At 44.1% G+C, this 20000-nt stretch overlaps 1 protein-coding gene across 14 annotated transcripts in view; it reads right to left on the bottom strand.

Annotated features, from left to right (window-relative positions):
* Positions 1–16243, bottom strand: part of LOC118366590 (peripheral plasma membrane protein CASK-like) — a 268680-nt gene extending 252437 nt beyond the window's left edge. For 3 of the 14 annotated variants that reach the window (XM_052493087.1, XM_052493085.1, XM_052493093.1), the window contains exon 1: positions 15296–16235. In XM_052493087.1, the coding sequence (XP_052349047.1) occupies positions 15296–15354 (59 nt within the window). In that variant the 5' untranslated portion in view covers positions 15355–16235. Of the gene's footprint in view, positions 1–15295 lie in introns of all 14 variants that reach the window. The other 11 variants (XM_052493082.1, XM_052493091.1, XM_052493089.1 and 8 more) reach the window with 8 other exon arrangements.
* Between the last annotated feature and the right edge of the window lie 3757 nt (positions 16244–20000).

Here is a 20000-nt window from a genome sequence, read left to right as displayed (position 1 = left end):
GCTGTCATTGAAAATTCGGCTGTCATTGAAAATAAGAATTGAAAATAAGAATTTGTTCTTAACTGACTTGCCTAGTTAATTAAAGGTAAAATAAAGATGGTGGGTTGTATGGATGGTGTTTTTTGGAGGAATTATAGCTCCAAATGGAATCCTAAAAAGAGATGGTTTTCTTGAAAATGACTCCTCATGAGGTTAGCTTGGGTGTGTGTGTGTGTGTGTGTGTGTGTGCGCGCGTGCGTGGCCAAGGACATAACCCAGGTTACTGAGTGTTTAGGGATGGAGGAAATTAGTTAAGGGTCAAAGGGCCCACCAGAAATGAAAGCAAAAGAAAATAAACAGAGAGTGGGAGGAAGGAGGGAGGGAGGGAAATGTATTCCTAAAATATCATTGGCTGCATCAGCTGCTTGGACAGATGTATGTCTTGCCCTGTTTTACTCTGAGTCAGACACCACTAGAATCACTCCAAGGGAAAAAAAGACTCTTTGGTCCTTGTGGATTTCAGGAAACAGCAGAGGGAGCACGCATCTATCCATATCAACGGGACCGCAGTGGAGAAGGTGAAAAGCTTCAAGTTCCTCGGTGCACACATCACACATTTCCAATCTTAAATGGTCCACCCACACAGACAGTGTGGTGAAGAAGGTGCAACAGCAGAGGCATAACAGCACCTCTTCAACCTCAGGAGGCTGAAGAAATGTGGCTTGGCCCCAGAGACCCTCACAAACTTTTACAGATGCACAATCAAGAGCATCTTGTTGGGCTGTATCACCGCCTGGTACGGCAAATGCACCGCCCACAACCGCAAGTCTCTCCAGAGGCAGGTGCGGTCTGCACAACACATCACCTGACCTACAGTACATCTAAAGCACCCGATGTAACAGGAAGGCCAAAAAGATCATCAAGGACATCAACCCCACGAGCCACGGCCTGTTCACCCCACTATCATCCAGAAGGAAAGGTCTGCACAGGTGCATCAAAGCCTGGATAGAGAGACTGAAAAACAGCTACCTTCTCAAGGCCATCAGACTGTTAAAAAGCCACCACTAGCCGGCATCCACCCGGTTACTCAAAACTGCACCTTAAAGGCTGCTGCCCTATATACATAGACATAGAATCACAAGTCACTTTAATAATGGAACACTGGTAACTTTAATAATGTTTACATACGGCTTTACTCATTTCATATGTATATACTGTATTCTATTCTACTGTATTTTAGGCAATGCCACTCCGACATTGCCCCGTCCTAATATTTATATATTTCTTAATTCCATTATTTTACTTTTATATTTGTGTGTATTATTGTAAATTGCTAGATACTACTGCACTGTTGGAGCTAGGAACACAAGCATTTAGCTACACCCGCAATAACATACACATATGCTAAATATGTGTATGTGACCAATACAATTTGATTTGATTTTGTGTGTGTTAGGGCAAACCCCATTTAGTCGACTGGTCGATTGTTCGGTCGATAGGCTGTTGGTCAACTTAGATTTCTTTAGTTGAGCAGTAGCAAAAATATATACATATATATATTCATGGTGTACAAGACACCTGTCTGAGTGAACTAATCCATTGCTATGAGGATGGCACAGCCCATCAATCTAAGACATGTGCTACTGACATTGTATTTGGTTAAATTACGTAAGAACAATGGTGCGACGCTAAGAATTGTATTTTATTTTATAACAGATGAGCTTTCTCCCGCATCGGAAAGCGGTCGCTGTCCGCGGTTCTGAAACACATCAGTCCACAGTTAAATTGGCACCTTTTCCTAGACCATGTTGCTATGTGCATAATAGCAAAGTTAACCAGCATATTGGTGTTGAGAACAGCGGAGTTAGGGGACGAGAAAACTGCTCTTGCCTTAAATGACTTTGACTAGTGAGTAGAGAGGAAACCCCAACTTAATTAGGTCCATAATCAATAGCCTAAGTCTTAAATGTGCTTTATAAATCACCCATATACGTCTACAGAAATAAGACAGATCCTGCTTCTGTTGCCTGTTTATGTGTTTGTTTAATAGCCTACTAATTCTACAAGCACCAAGCCTCATGCAACCACATGTCGGATAAACAATTTCACAAATTCTTTGCAATGCTGTAATAATGGCTTTACACGTGTTTTAAAAAAAAAAACAACATTTTATTAGAACAGAATCTATTAGAATCTCTGGTATTATTTAGTGTTGTTTACACTGTTCCAAATTGTCTGAAAAATAATATTTCTAATAATAACCCTTTTCTTGATCTCCTTCTTATTGTTATTATTGCTATTATTATTATGATCATCATTAAAATAATAAGTAATGTCGTTATCATTCGTAGGCTTGGTATAGTGGCCTTGTATAACCACCATCGAGCTGTAGGCCTAAAAGCACATCCTGTTAAGTATGAATACCTTGACTACTTATATAGACTACAGAACTGTATCTATCAATCAGTCATTCATTCGTTCATGTCACACAGCATACAAGTCATTCATGATTTGAAATGCAATGAAGCATTTTAGTTTCAAAATAAAACAATAAAGCGAACCTGAATAATTAGAGCAAACAATAAACAAACCGTTCCATTTTGGAAATTGCATTAACGAATGAATGCAAATGTTTTTAGTCTTTGCTGTAACAAGGGGTTTACAAAAAAAATTACAACATACTCTTTGGTATGCTTATAATGTATTTAGTGTTGTTTGTACTGTTACAAATGATATTGTAACCTGACAGCACATGTTTGGCACGCTGGGCTTTCTCCTTACCTTCTCCAGCATTTTCCACATCTAGTCAAATGTATTCAACACAACTGACTTCCCCTTTACCTCCTGAGCAACCAGTAAATATTCCCATGTCATGTTTCTTAAACTGGGACAGCCCTAGTGTGTGTGTGTGTGTGTGTGTGTGTGTGTGTGTGTGTGTGTGTGTGTGTGTGTGTGTGTGTGTGTGTGTGTGTGTGTTTTCATTCCCCACCTTCTCCTCCTGGTATATGGGTGATCTGCTTGTTGACTAACTCTGCACGTATGACACACTCTGAGTGCAGCTGGAAGGTCATGAATTAATAATGCATTAATGAATGAGTCATCTGGTCAGACAACAGGACCTGCTGTGCCTGCAGTCTCTGGACCACACAGTCACACACAGACAACCCTCTCCTATTCGCCTACCGCCCCAACAAGTCCATGGATGACGCAATCGCCATTGAACTGCACACAGCCCTCACGCACCTGGACAAAAACAATGCATATGTGAGGATGATGTTCATTGACTACAGCTTGGCCTTCAATACCATAGTGCCCTCTACACTCACCACAAAGCTCACGGCCCTGGGACTGAACTCTATGCAACTGGTTCACCTCCTCCACACTGATCCTCAACACGGAGGGCCCACAAGGATGCATCATCAGTCCCCTCCTGTACTCCTGTATACCCACGACTGTGTGGCCTCACACAGTTCCAACGCCATCATCAAGTTCACTGACAAAACGACAGTAGTAGGTCTGAATACCAACAACAACGAGATGGCCTGCAGAGAGGAGGTAGGCACTCTGATGGCGTGGTGCCAGGTCAAAAACATCAAGTTACTCAGCATACACATCTCTGAGGAGCTTAAATGGTCAAACCACACGTACACCGTGGTGAAGAAGGCACAACAGCGACTCTTCAACTTAAGGAGGCTGAAGACATTTGGCATGTGTCAGAGGGCCGCCAGAGTATTCTAAAGGAGCACCATCGAAAGCATTCTGTTGAGCAGTATCACAGCCTGGTACGGCAACTCCACCACTGCTGACCACAAGGCACTACAGAGGGTGGTACGCTCAGCCGAACGCCACATTGGGTGCTCACTGCCTGCTCTCCAGGCCACTGACAACACCAGGTGTCACAGGAAGGCCAAGAAGATTATCAAGGGCCTCAGCCACCCGAGCCATGGCCTGTTCTCCCCCGCTTCCATCACTCAGACGCGAGCAATATAGGAGCATCATGGCAAAACTAACAGACTGGCCAATAGTTTCTACCTCCAGACCATCAGGTTGCTGAAAAGCCACCACTAGTCAGCTACTGCCCCCTGTCCCACTCCTGCCTCCTGGACTTCCTACTCCCCTGTCTCTGCCTGATACCTTCTGCCATGATTCACTGGTCTAAATCAGTGACAATGGCCCATCCTTCATCTCTTCATTATAGTAATCCGTGTCCCTCCCTCTACATCTCCTCTCTTTACCTCCACTGAACTAGAATGCACTATGATGCACTAAAAAGCTCAAGTTTCACTCAGCAGACAAGGGAGTAAAAAACATCTCACAATATTAGGACACAGGCCTGTCGCCTCCTACCTCGTTGTGTGATGTTATTGTAAAGGACTGCTGTCAGTTGAGATGGAAAGCAAACCAAAGACAGTGTCTCAGAGAGAGACCTCTCGGAAAATTACAATTCCAAATTCCGATCATGCCAGGGAAAAGCAATCAGACAGTTTGTGCCGTTATCTATAATGAAGCATTGGGGTTAGTGACCTGAAAAAGTGCTGCTGTCGCTAACAGTAGCATTAGCGACAGGGGAAGGGGGGTCTCAGTAGACTACACTGGCTTCCTAAGCTAGCTGCTAAGCTAAATCACATAGCCAACTGGCAGACTGTCTCAAATGTTATGATGGGAATGGGAAGAACGCCACAATGTTATGTTCCTGATATGTTCCTAAGAGGGATGTGTGAAAATGCTGGAAGGAGCGTTTTACTTGTTGCTGCACACTGAGAGCTGCAGGAGGCTATGTTTTCATGGGCTTGACAAGAGGGGTAAATATTTCAGAGCTGAATGTGAGAACACTGCGCTTGCGTCTATGGGTAATTGTGCATGCTAAAACTACCCTCTCAGCAGATTTCCTTCTCCTATCCCCTCAGAAAACCCCAACGGAGAGGTTGTGCTTGACACACATTCAGGATGTTGGTCTCTCCTGAGGTCTAGGCTAGGGCCCATATTCAATCAAATCCAATATGTGGATGCTATTTGGGTGTGCGTGGCAAATAATACATGCACAACACAAGAAATGTTCATTCTTGTCAATGCAATATACGTGGGATTTTTCTTAGCTATCATGTGACTATCTCCACACTGTCAACCAGGGCCTCTGGATCCCAGTACCAAAGAGTGGGAGGCTCTGGTCCCCAATAGTGACATCTGTCAATGAGCTGTGCAACATCCTGAGAACGCTTCCAAGGAACGCTTGCGAAACAGACCAGGCCGGGGATTGGGGTTTGAGAAGTCAATGAGAGAAGTGTAAAATTCTTCCTTAGTTGTTCATTTTCTCCAAATCTAAAGGCACAACCTGGATTAAAGCCAATGTCTTAAGTAATTTAACATGTTATTACTCCAACCTCGTGAAACTGACATGTTTTCATTTTCGTCAAAACAACTTCATATTAAAGGAGTGCCTTTGATTGGACGGCCTGCACATGGGCAGTGTGTTTCTGCACATGTCGCCATGACATCACCTAAAATTGTGATCAAGGATTTGATTTCTATTGGAGAAGTTGATCTTCATACTGTATTGCCTTTGGCCACACTGATGCTAATGCACTTGTGCTCTTCCATTACACTGTTTAACCCAAGCTAACATCAAACCCTTCACCTAGCATGGGTCAGTGTCTCTAGCACGCAGACACACACACACACACACACACACACACACACACACACACACACACACACACACACACACACACACACACACACACACACACACACACACACACACACACACACACACACACACACACACACACACACACACACACACACACACACACACACACACACACACACCCTAACCCTTAAGCATAAAATAGCCTTTTTACAAGTGAGGACTGGCAAAATGTCCTAATTTCCCTGAATTTTTGCTGGTTTACTTTTCCATGAGACCTTCTGGTACTCACAAGTATAGTACAACGTGTACACACACACACAAACACATACACTCTTGCCCACACCCTGCACACACATGATGTCATTTTGGCTCTTTAAAGCCCCGAGTCCCTGACTAAGTATATAAAAATGCAAAAGCAAGTCACTCTATTCACATGAAGGTACAGTAGACCCACTTCACTGTGTGGTAAAGGACAAGGTCCACTGTTAAACCCACAGTGAGGACATTGTTAAATACAGTGCCTTGCAAAAGTATTCATTCCCCTTGGAAACGTTTTCTATTTTGTTGCATTACAACCTGTAATATAAATAGATTTTATTTGGATTTCATGTAATGGACACACACAATTGTCCAAATTGGTGAAAAAAAAAGACAAAAAAAAGAAAAGTGGTGTGTGCATATGTATTCACCCCCTTTTCTATGAAGCCCCTAAATAAGATCTGGTGCAACCAATTATATTCAGAAGTAACATGATTAGTTAAATAAAGTCCACCTGTGAGCAATCTAAGTGTCACACGATCTGTCACATGATCTCAGTATATATACACATGTTCTGAAAGGCCCCAGAGTCTGCAATACCACTAAGCAATGGGCACCACCAAAGAAGCGGCACCGTGAAGACCAAGGACCTCTCCAAAAAGGTCAGGGACAAAGTTGTGGAGAAGTACAGATCAGGGTTTGGTTATAACACAAATTCAGAAACTTTGAACATCCCACGGAGCACCATTAAATCCATTATTAAAAAATGGAAAGAATATAGCACCATAACAAACCTGCCAAGAGAGGGTCGCCCACCAAAACTCATGGACCAGGCAAGGAGGGCATTAATCAGAGAGGCAACAAAGAGACCAAAGATAACCCTGAAGGAGATGCTAAGCTCCACAGTGGAGATTGGAGTATCTGTCCAAAGGACCACTTCAAAGAAAAAAATAAGCACATTTGGTGTTTGACAAAAAGCAGGTTGGAGACTCCCCAAACATATGGAAGAAGGTACTCTGGTCAGATGAGACTAAAATTGAGCTTTTTGGCCATCAAGGAAAATGCTATGTCTGGCGCAAACGCAACACCTCTCATCACCCGGAGAACACCATCCCATCATGCTGTGGGGATGTTTTTCATCAGCAGGGACTGGGACACTGGTCAGAATTGAAGGAATGATGGATGGTGCTAAATACAAGGATATTCTTGAAGGAAACCTGTTTCAGTCTTCCAGAGATTTTAGACTGAGACGGAGGTTCACCTTCCAGCAGGACAATAACCCTAAGCATACTGCTAAAGCAACACTTGTGTGGTTTCAGGGGAAACATTTAAATGTCTTGGAATGGCCTAATCAAAGCCCAGACCTCAATCCATTCTAATCTGTGGTCCAATCTGTGGTATGACTTAAAGATCGCTATACACTAGATGAACCCATCCAACTTGAAGGAGCTGGAGCCGTTTGCCTTGAAGAATGGGCAAAAATCCCAGTGGCTAGATGTGCCAAGCTTAGAGACATACCCCAAGATACTTGTAGCAGTAATTGCTGCAAAATATGGCTCTACAAAGTATTGACTTTGAGGGGGTGAATAGTTATGCACGCTCAAGTCTTCAGTATTTTTGTCTTATTTCTTGTTTGTTTCACAATAAAAAATATGTTGCATCTTCAAAGTGGTAGGCATGTTGTGTAAATCAAATGATACAACCCCCCCAAAAATAAATAGTAATTCCAGGTTGTAAGGCCTTTTCAGTATCTTTGAAGCCGCCCATGCACAAACTGTTAAGAGACAGGCTGGACAGCGCTGGGCTGGACGGAGTTGGGCTGGAAGAAGCTGGGCTGGATGGAGCTGGGCTCGACAAAGTTGGGCTGGAAGAAGCTGGGCTGGACGGAGCTGGGCCTGAAAGAGCTGGGCTGGACAGAGCTGGGCTGGACGGAGCTGGGCTGGACGGAGCTGGGCTGGGCTACACTGAATTTTACTGTAGTTCCCTGTACCAGGCCTGAGACTACTGCATGGCCTACTGCGTGTGTGTGTGTGTGTGTGTGTGTGTGTGTGTGTGTGTGTGTGTGTGTGTGTGTGTGTGTGTGTGTGTGTGTGTGTGTGTGTGTGTGTGTGTGTGTGTGTGTGTGTGTGTGTGTGTGTGTGTGTGTGTGTGTGTGTGTGTGTGTGTGAAAAAAGAAGAGGAAAAAGTCCCACTGTGAAATGAGGCGTTTTAGCCTCTTGAATGATGGAAATACCAGCCGATGGAAATACATTTGACTACTCATGCTTATCGGCCTATAGGTTAATTAGCATAATTTAATGGAATTAAATTGGTGTGTGTGTAGGCTACAGTATATTCATTATATATCTTATTTATCACACGCATACAACATACAGATACAGAGGAGCAGTAAATCTGTCAGACAGCGTGAGAGCTGCTGCTGCAGAATCTCAAACAACCATCAGAAGGCAGGTTTCATCAGCGTGTCACACGCCACTTTGCAATGAGCTGACGGCAGTAGGCTGTGACTACTTTAGTGTTTGAAACCTGAACATTTTAAAACATATGAGGCATGTCTGATCTTGCTTCAAAGTAGCCTATTAGATCTCCTCTCTTTCTACATTTCTAACAGATATTTGAAACTGTGCCACATGAAACCGTTTGTGTGAGAGTCGCCCTTTTGACACTGGTTTCCTGCTAATTGCATTATGGAACAAACATTCACTTGTGTGCATTGCTGCGCTTATAATGTGAAGAAATAATAGTTGATCAACATTTTAAGATACATTTACAGATGTGTTGCATCAGATTTATTTTCATGAAGCCTAGGCCTACTAGGTTGTATACATTTGGGATCTATCGTCCCACAACTGTCACACTCTGTTTGGAATAGGCTAGTTCTTTCTCGAATAGGTAAACTTTTCTACTATGGGGGATAGTAGATTGACATAGGCTAGTGATTTTTCTGTTCATTACTCGTCTTGTTGTCTGAGGAAAAGTAAATGTGGACAGTTATTCTGACATCTTCAAAGTGTGAATCAGAATTTGGTAAGCTGGACGGCAAATCTTTGCATCCTCAATTTGCATGTTCTCTAAATCTAAATGTGATTTGTTTCATTTTGAGCACTGTGGGTGGACGCCCTAATTAGGTTACACACCCAATGCATATAGGTCCGGCAGATTTCTCGGTAAATGTCAATGTTGCCGGTCAAATGTCCGGTGCCACATTTTCCTAAAGGAAGCCCTGGCGTGTGTGACTGGGTGTGTGTGTGTGTGTGATTGGGTGTGTGTGTGTGTGTGTGTGTGTGTGAGTAAGAGTGTACCATGTAGAAGATCCACATCAATGAAAAAAGGCGAAGTTCTAAACAGCAGTGTAATAGAATCAACACAACACTTTTTATTTTACAGTCCATCTGTAAAACAGTCCATCTGTAAAACAGTCCATCTGCAAAACAGTCCATCTTGGCACTGACACAATTTGCCTGAGCTGTCACAAAGTCCAAACATTAACATGCAACTCACTCACACATACACACCACCAGGCACACACACAACCAGACATACACCCACACACACAACCAGACACACACCCACACACACACACACCACAAGACACACACACACAGCCACACACACACACAACCAGACACACACACAACCAGACACACACACACACCACCAGACACACACACCACCAGACACACACCCACACACAGGGTTCTGAGTCGATCTGAAGCCTGACTATAAAAGACTATAGCCTGGAGGTAAAGCACGTTTCAGAGTCAAACTAATGGACCTCTTCCTACCTTTACACATTCCAAACACATCCCCCCTTTCCCTCCCTCCCTCCCTTTCCATCCCTTTCTCCAGATGTTGTATTGGGCAGTTCAATGCTGAGAAAATGTCTCAGTCCCTGGAGCAAAGCTGCATCAGGAAATTGAGTCTATCATAGTTCACGATTCAATGACATTATGAAGGGCCTCTTAGAACAGCTGAAGATTTATTTTAAAGAACTGATTGTGTCTCTTCTTGACACCAACAAACAGCCCATAATATCTGGCCCTGTGCCCTCCCTAAATGGTGGCATTGAATATTTCAGCAGACTTTTATTCATTCATTGACAATTTTGATACCTTCTAGAAACAAAGCTTGTTTTATAAGGAGGATGGGATCCACCCAAATCATTTAGGTTCCTGGATCCACTCACAGCATTATAAGGCTGCGTTGAGACTATGACTTATCAATGACCCAAGCCCAGCTCAGCTAATCCCTACCATTGTGATGAGTTGTCAAAATGCTTCAGAAAATGTACATTATCCCAGGGGGGTTGGAAGATACAATGTAAGCTACCTAATTTATGTCCCTCTAACTGCCCTGAATGCCTCTGCTGAACCCACAGCTATCGTATGAAGTATCATGTGCCTATAAACCAGAGTTATACTGTTAGCACTGCTGCGGTGTGCCCTAGTAGGAATTCCATTGTGTGCAGCTCACCCTGCACTAACATTAATAACATGAGCATGTCTACTTCTGCTAAGCTTCCCAGTAAAGTAATGAAAACAATCAAGTATCGCAAAAAAGTGCTAAAATAGCCCATGTTAACATATGTAGCTTAAGAAACAAGGTTAATGAAATCAATAATTTCCTAGTAACAAGTGACAGTCATACATTCATATATCTCTGAAACGCACTTGGATAATACCGTTGATGATACAGTAGTAGCAATACACGGTTAGAACATCTACAGAAAAGACAGAAATGCCAAAGGTGGAGGTGTTGCCATTTATATTCAGAACCACAATCCTGTAAAGCTTAGAGAGGATCTCATGTTAAATACTGTTGAAGTAATATGGATACAGGTTCATCTGCCTCACCTAAAGCCCATTCTGGTGGGAAGCTGCTATATATAGACCACCAAGTGCTAACAGTAAGTATCTGGATAACATGAGTGAAATGCTTGATAATGTATGTGATATCACCAGAGAGATATATTTTCTGGGTGATTTAAATATTGACTGGCTTTCATCAAGCTGCCCACTCAAGGAAGATATTCAAACTGTAACCAGTGCCTGTAACCTGGTTCAGGTTACCAGTCAACCTACCAGCATAGTTACAAACAGCACAGGTAAGAAATCATCAACATGTATTGATCACATCTTTACTAATGCTGCAGAAATGTGCTTTAAAGCAGTATGCAAATCCATCGGATGTAGTAATGACAATATAGTAGCCATATCTATCCAAAGTTCCAAAGGCTGGGCCTAATATAGTGTATAAGAGGTCATATAAGAACTTTTGCAGTGATTCCTATGTTGTTGACCTAAAGAATATTTGTTGGTCTGTGGTGTGTAATGAGGAGCAACCAGATGCTGCCCTTGACGCATTTATGAAATAGCTTATTCAAGTTGCTAATAAGCATGCACCCATTAAGAAAATTACTGTAAAAACTGTTAAATCCCTGTAGATTGATGAGGAATTTAAAAATGGTATGGTTGAAAGGGCTGAGACAAAAGGAAAAAGGCAAATAAGTCTGGCTGCACAACCGATTTGCAAATATACTGCAAATTGACATGTGACTAAACTGAATTAAAAGAAGAAGAAACTATACTATGAAGTAAAGATAAATGACATAAAGAATCATAGTAAAAAGCTTTGGAGAACCAGACACATTGTTTTGTGTAAAGTAAAGTGTCATGTAATATTTCAGATTGTACATTACAGATTGTACATATTTCAGATTGTACAGATTGTATGGACCTGGGGTCCGCCTTGATGTTGACGGACCCCAGGAAGAGTAGCTGCTCCCACATCCTCACTCCCCTGCAAACTTGGTCTTGGGATAGCCGCAGGGTGGATAGAGTGAATGGATCTAACAGAAACATGCCACACACACACACAGACACACGCACGCGCGTGCACATACACACACAGACACACACACACACACACACATGACAGACAGACAGGATTTGTGTCCAAGGTCAGTGTTCTAAAAATGAGAGCTTAGGCCAAATCCCGCTCAAACACACACACACCTAAATCTCGTTCACACACACATACCCTAGGACAGCACACCTCAGAAACCCTACTATTCCCCACACAGTCAGTGCTAAGCCAATCTATATATATGCCTATATAGGTCCTACATACACTATATATATATAAATGTACGTGGACACCCCTTCAAATTTGTGGATTCGGCTATTTCAGCCACACCCATTGCTGACATGTGTATAAAATCGAGCACACGGCCATGCAATCTCCATAAACAAACACTGTCAGTAGAATGGCCTTACTGAAGAGCTCAGTGACTTTCAACGTGGCACCGTCATAGAATGCCACCTTTCCAACAAGTCAGTTCTTAACATTTCTACCCTGCTAGAGCTGCCCTGGTCAACTGTAAGTGCTGTTATTGTGAAGTGGAAACGTCTAGGAGCAGCAACGGCTCAGCCTCGAAGTGGTAGGCCACACATGTTCACAGAATGGGACAACACTCACTTCCGAGTTCCAAAGTGTCTCTGGAAGCAATGTCAGCACAATAACTGTTTGTCGTGAGCTTCACGAAATGGGTTTCCACAAGCTTAAGATCACCATGTGGAATGCCAAGCGTCGGCTGGAGTGGTGTAAAGCTTGTGGTGTAAAGCTTGGTGGAGGTGGAATAATGGTCTGGAACTGGGTCTGGCTGGGCTGGGGCTGGGCTGGGATGCACTGGGCTAGTGCTGGGATGGGCTGGGATGGGCAGGTATTGGCATTGGGACCGGGAATGAGCTGGGATGGGCTGGTACTGGGCTGGGATGGGCTGGTACTGGGATGGTACTAGACTGGGACTGGGCTGGAACTGGGTCTGGGCTGGAATGGGCTGGTACTCGGCTGGTACTGGGACTGGGCTGGTACTGGGCTGGTGCTGGGATGGGATGTGCTGGGACTGGGCTAGTACTGGGCTGAGACTGGGCTGGGTTTGGGATGGGATGATACTGGGACATGGATGGGCTGGTACTGGGATCGAACTGAGACTAGGATGGGCTGGGATGGTAATGGGACTGGGCTTTTACTGGGCGGCGATTTGATTGAGCCTGGATTGGGGCTAGGTTGGGACTGGATTGGGACTAGGTTGGGACTGGATTGAGACTGGGTTGGGACTGGATTGAGACTGGGTTGGGACTGGATTGGGACTAGACTGGGACTGGATTGGGCCTGGATTGGGACTGGGGATGGACTGGGACTGAGCTGGGACTAATTGGGTCTGGACTGGTACTGGGATAGGGTGGGACTGGGCTGGTACTGGGCTAGGCTGGTACTGGGCTGGGAAGGCCTGGTAATGAGCTGGGATTGCGCTGGTACTGGGGCTGGGATGGTCTGGGCTGGGACTGGGACTGGAATGGGTTTGTACTGGGACTGGGGTGGTACTGGTACTGGGATGGGACTGGGGCTGGGACTGTGCTGGGACTGGGATGGGCTGGGACTGAGCTGATGCTGGGATGGGCTGATATGGGTTGTGATGGGCTGGTAATGGGACTAGGCTGGGATGGGTTGGTACTGGGGCTGGTACTGGGATGGGGTTGGTACTGGGCTGGGACTGGATTGGGCCTGGATTGGGGCTGGGTTGGGACCGGATTGGGCCTGGATTGGGGCTGAGTTGGGACTGGATTGGCCCTGGATTGGGACGTGGACTTTGGTGGGACTAATTGGGGATGGACTTGTACTGGGGTGGTACTGGGCTGGTACTGAGACTGGACTAGGGTGATAGCATGGTAAACTATCCCCAATCCTGATCTCCAATCCTGACTAGGCTAACTAGTGGTTAGAGCGTGGGCCAGTAAAAGAAAGATTACTAGATCGAATCCCAGAGCTGACAAGGTAAACATCTATTATTCTGCCCCTGAACAAGGCAGTTAACCCACAGTTCCAAGGCTGTCATTGTAAATAAGAATTTGTTCTTAACTGACTTGCCTAGTTAAATAAATGTTTAAAAAAGTTCAGCAAAACTGACCAGTATGTTTGGTGAACTCCATCCTACTGTGTCTGGCCTTTAGTAGCAGCCTTGTGTGTTTGTTTGTGTGTGTGTGTGTGTATCCTCCAGATGTACTGGTTGTCAGTAGGCCCAGTCAGTACACACCATGGTCACAAACACACATACACACACACACTGAATATCAGGTACTTCCTGGGCCCTAAACAAGACCCTGTCAGTGTTTTCTCAATTTCTCACACAGGTTTCAGGCCTGCCTAAACTTGTTACAGAAGGCCCAGTGCCTCGTCAGTACACACACACACACACACACACACACACACACACACACACACACACACACACACACACACACACACACACACACACACACACACACACACACACACACACACACACACACACACACACACACACACACACACACACACACACACACACTTGGAACATAACCTGATCCTGTCAATATGATGATTAACGTGTGGGAAAGGCACTTGTTAACCACCTGAAAACCTACTATCCAAGGTACTAGATATAATGTACTGTTGTTTGGAGTAATGCAATGGCAGGCTCTTTCCCATTTGTGTAATTACAACAAAAAACTCATTCCCATTACGACGTAATTACAGTGCAACTATTATGCAAATAATAAAAATAATTGGAGTGATCACTAAGGCCAGGATTGAAAAGAAAGAAACACAGACAGGCAGGCAGGCAGGCAGGCAGGCAGGCAGGCAGGCAGGCAGAGTTCCAATGTATTGGGACTTCATGACTGCTGAACCACTAGTCATTCATCATCGTCCTCCTACACTGGGAGACTGGTACCCACAAGCATCTGTGAAAGGAGTCTCAATACAACAGAATCAACAGAATAGAATATAACGGTGGTGTCACTGCAGGAAAATGCAAGCAACTACAACACAAGACTAAGAGGGAAGATACGTTCATCCACAGAGAAGTAACCATGCATTTTCACTGGCTCTGAGATAATTAGATTTCTTGAGAGTGAGCAAATGAGGAAGATATTTTATCACCACAATAACTGCATGTAGCCTAGTCACAACAGCAAATTACAACATGTCAGTATATGACACATGCTATTTATTGTCTCATACCTATAAGAAATCACAGGTCATTACTTAGCTGATAATGCCAATAGAGGAATGCTAGGAGGACACTTGTATCTTGCACATGAGATTGAAATCTATGAATTAAATGGTTTCATTTAGACTTGGTAATATGCACTACAGTTCAGCTGTCATGTCCAATGCAGTGTGTGTGTGTGTGTGTCCACTTTCCACTAAACCATGATGAACTGTGAAGTACCTGCCTTTCATGTTGTCACACGCGCGCGCACACACACACACACACGCACACAGACACACACACACACACACACACAGCTAAAAAGGAGATACAAAGTAACTGCAGCGTGCAATAAAAGGCAACGTGACACGTACTTTCCAATGACCTCACACAGCTCGTAGACATCTTCAAACAGCACATCGTCGTCCGCCATGGTCCAACGGGTCTGGGGAAATAATTCCCCCCAAATCCGTCCTGGAACGTATATTCCAAAGCAAATAACCACAACCGACGTTAAATAGGTGTAAATACAAACTAGTTTTGTTCGCCGTAGCCTAGGCTACTTGAAGCGTAGACTAATCACCAAGTAGTTGGGAATAAAGATTCCCCAAATTCCAATGGGTGGAAAATTATTGTTACCCCAAAACGATGCGACTCTGCGAGTGGATCGGCTACAGGGCGAAGCTTCAAGGCAACGTGAGTTCTTCAATAATCCCTTTGGCTGTCTGCGGTTCGGCCCCGCCTTGCCCGGGTTTCCCCGTTTCCTACCTAGGCTACTTTCCTCGGAGCCTACGGTGGGAATGTCAAACGTTATAAACAACCCGAGTTGCGTGCCCGCCCGCTGATCCACGGTATTCAACAGTCCAGAACGCACTTAGCCTTTACAACCCGCTGCAAAAACTACAGCTGACAACTCTGTGTAGCTTGTTGAGTTGAAAAACAAAACAAGCTATTTACTGTAAATACTGTTATTCTAAAGAACATCCGAATACGGTACATTATTCACATACCAAAAGAGGTGAAAATGATATATAGTTTTATCGCCCTTGAAAAGCGCGCATGGTGCCCGTACACACGCGACTCGATCAGGTAGGTAAAACTATATATTGGAAATGGGATTCGGACAGGAGATCTCTAGCCTGTCTCTCTCTGTCTCTCTCGCTCTCTCTTTCACTTTTGTCGTTGCTCCAATTTTCCTCTCTCTGTCGCTCCCTTCATATACAGTCATTGGTCGCTCCTCTTTCAGAGAGCTTCCAGAATGACAAAGCTCCTCCCACCCAAGGTTATTATGAAACTGCTCCGCTTCCCTCCATTACGCTTCCGCAGGAGCGGCTGCGTTCCGGGATCACCATTGAAACGGTGCTTGAGTCAAGATGACGAAGCGGGAGCGCTGTATTGTTTTGTTTTTTTGTCGCAGTTTCTTGATACACTTTTAATGAACCGCAAGTTAGAATGCGCACCAATCCAAAATGCGGAAGACAGCCCAGCACGCACTAGTTGGCATTTAAAGGCTTCCTTAAGAATTATTTAATTCAAACAAAACTCATGCTATGCAATTGAATTGGCATAATACATTGAGACTATAATAACATAACTATAACAACAGCCTTTTTGTGTATTGGTTTTGTCAAAAGGGAGACCTGGAAAAGAGTAACCTAGACCTCAACAAGTTGACTGAAACAAAAATAGACTGGCACCCAGTCTATAGTAAAATAACGCGATTCGGATGATGAGAAAACAGCAAGGCTATTATGCATAATCTGAAACCTCAGACACAGCTAGAACGCCATCACAGAGAGCAGTAGTGCATTGACTGTTCATTAGGTATTTAATTAAGTGGAAGACTTGTGTACATAGAGTGAAGTGAAATCAATTCAATTTCAATTTAAGGGCTACGTATGTTAACATTGACAAAGGCAGTGAAATAGATAATAAACAAAAGTGAAATAATGAATAAAAAATTAACAGTAAACATTACACTCACAGAAGTTCCAAAATAATAAAGACATTTCAAATGTCATATTATGTCTATATACAGGGTTGTAATGATGTGCAAATAGTTTAAGTTCGAAAGCGAAAACAAATAAACATAAATATATGGGTTGTATTTACAATGGTGTTTGTTCTTCACTGGTTGCCCTTTTCTTGTGGCTGTGATTTTTCCCAAGTAGATATGGGAGTTTGTCAAAATTGGGTTTGTTTTCCAATTCTTTGTGGATCTTTGTAATCTGAAGGAAATATGTGTCTAGTATGGTCATACATTTGGCAGGAGGTTAGGAAGTGCAGCTCAGTTTCCACCTAATTTTGTGGGCAGTGTGCACATAGCCTGTCTTCTCTTGAGAGTCAGGTCTGCCTACGGTGGCCTTTCTCAATAGCAAGGCTATGCTCACTGAGTCTGTACATAATCAAAGCATTCCTTAAGTTTGGGTCAGTCACAGTGGTCAGGTATTCTGCTACTGTGTACTCTCTGTTTAGGGCCAAATAGCATTCAAAGTAACTATATTTTTGTTTTTCCATGATTTGGTTGGGTCTAATTGTGTTGCTGTCCTGGGGCTCTGTGAGGTCTGTTTGTGTTTATGAACAGAGCCCCAGGATCAGCTTGCTTAGGGGGCTCTACTCCAGGCTTTGTTATGGATGGTTTTTGAATCACTTCCTTTTAGTTGGTCTCTCTGTCTCTCTCCCTCTCTGTGGTTGCTCCTACTATAACATTGCTGTCCATTCTAAGTTGATCATACCCATTTGGTGACAAAACACACACACACACACACACACACACACACACACACACACACACACACACACACACACACACACACACACACACACACACACACACACACACACACACACACACACACACACACACACACACACACACACACACGCGCGCCTGATTGGCTAATTAAGGCAGAGTGAATAGTTAGGGAGTGTTGTCTAGCTCCAGACAAGATCCAATTATTTATTTTTGTTTGTCCAGAAAAAAGGTTTAGTTTAGTTCTATTCAAACAAGCTCCAGAGAGACCTCTGCTTTCATAAACACCGTGTGAGCAATGAAAGATGCTTATTTTTCATGTCATCAGGCATAACACACACACACACACACACACACACACACACACACACACACACACACACACACACACACACACACACACACACACACACACACACACACACACACACACACACACACACACACACAGTTAAATCCATCAGCAAGGACAATGTCTGCACATTTTACAATATGGCTTCTGCTAATGATTGGCGAGTTAATCTTATGCAAATTGGCCTTTTTTACTTTCTCTGATAGAGAGTGAGAGACAGTGAGTGTGACTATGTGGTGGGTCATCCTGGTGGATGTGCAGCGAGAAGGCAGACAGTAAAGGAAGATTCACTAGGAACCAAACGGAAGCAAACTAACAGAGTTTGGGAGGGACCAGCAAACTAACAGAGAGGGAGGGACCAGCAAACTAACAGAGAGGGACCAGCAAACTAACAGAGAGGGAGGGACCAGAAAACTAACAGAGAGGGAGGGACCAGCAAACTAACAGAGAGGGAGGGACCAGCAAACTAACAGAGATTAGGAGGGACAAACAAACAAACAGAGAGGGAGGGAGGGACCAGCAAACTAACAGAGAGGGAGGGACCAGCAAACTAACAGAGAGGGAGGGACCAGCAAACTAACAGAGAGGGAGGGACCAGCAAACTAACAGAGATTAGGAGGGACAAACAAACAAACAGAGAGGGAGGGAGGGACCAGCAAACTAACAGAGAGGGAGGGAGGGACCAGCAAACTAACAGAGAGGGAGGGACCAGCAAACTAACAGAGAGGGATGGACCAGCAAACTAACAGAGAGGGAGGGACCAGCAAACTAACAGAGAGGGAGGGACCAGCAAACTAACAGAGAGGGAGGGACCAGCAAACTAACAGGGAGGGAGGGACCAGCAAACTAACAGAGAGGGAGGGACCAGCAAACTAACAGAGAGGGAGGGACCAGCAAACTAACAGAGATTAGGAGGGACAAACAAACAAACAGAGAGGGAGGGACCTACCTGAATTTGTCCAGTAAGAGATGCTTGTTTTAATGAGCATTTCCTCTTTTACACTGTGCGGCAGATATAAAAAACAACAACAATCTGACAGTAAAATGATTTTGAACGGTTGTCCATCTCGGAATTTCAAGTCCATTCTAGAGCTCCGACTTCTCTGACCTGAAGAACACTGACGTCACAATTTTCCCCAGTCTGAGGTATTTTTTGGCTGAGTTCCCAATTGTCTTGAACGCGCCAATAGATACAGCCTAATCTCGGAACCCAGAACCAAATTCTCACGTGAACACTGGCCTCCTGACTGCTAATTATGAAGGAAGAGACTAGATACAGCCAGCCATGCCTTCGTGAATGTATTTAGTCTGTAATGTATTTTTCTTTATATGTCGGACCCAAGTAAGACTAGCTGTCGCCACTGGCGTCGGCTAATGGGGATCCTAATAAATAAAATAAATCTAAATCAGTCCCTCACTGTGCCATTTCCACCATTCAGCCACATTTCCTAGCATCAGCAGTCTTTTATAGATGCTTGACAAGTCAAATCATGAATTGTGATGTAAAAGGTCCTTTCGTCTGGTTCTTTGTCCTGTGATATCCTACATATTCAACGGGGTTTGGATTGAACTTTTCTGTGAAATAAAGATTATTATATTATTATTATTATTATTATTATTTAAGTGCCTTTGAACGGGGTGCGGTAGTAGGTGCCAGGAGCACTGGTTTGAGTGTGTGAAGAACTGCAATGCTGCTGGGTTTTTCACCCTCAACAGTTTCCCGTGTGTATCAAGAATTGTCCACCACCCAAAGGACATCCAGTCAATTTGACACAACTGTGGGAAGCATTGGAGTCAACATAGGGCCAGCATCCCTGTGGAACACTTTTGACACCTTGTAGTCCATCCTCCTGCATCTCACAGGGAGAGAGAGGATCAGAGCTTGCCCCACTGTGGTGCTCTGCCTCTGGGTTCTATCTTCCCTCGCTCCCCCTCTCTTCTCTTCTCCTCTCCTCACCTCTCTCCACCTTTCCTC

This window comes from Oncorhynchus keta, chromosome 34, assembly GCF_023373465.1.
Source record: "Oncorhynchus keta strain PuntledgeMale-10-30-2019 chromosome 34, Oket_V2, whole genome shotgun sequence".
NCBI classification, from domain to species: Eukaryota; Metazoa; Chordata; class Actinopteri; order Salmoniformes; family Salmonidae; genus Oncorhynchus; species Oncorhynchus keta.
Note: the sequence above shows the minus strand (reverse complement) of the source record. Positions and strands in the feature narration are given on the sequence as shown.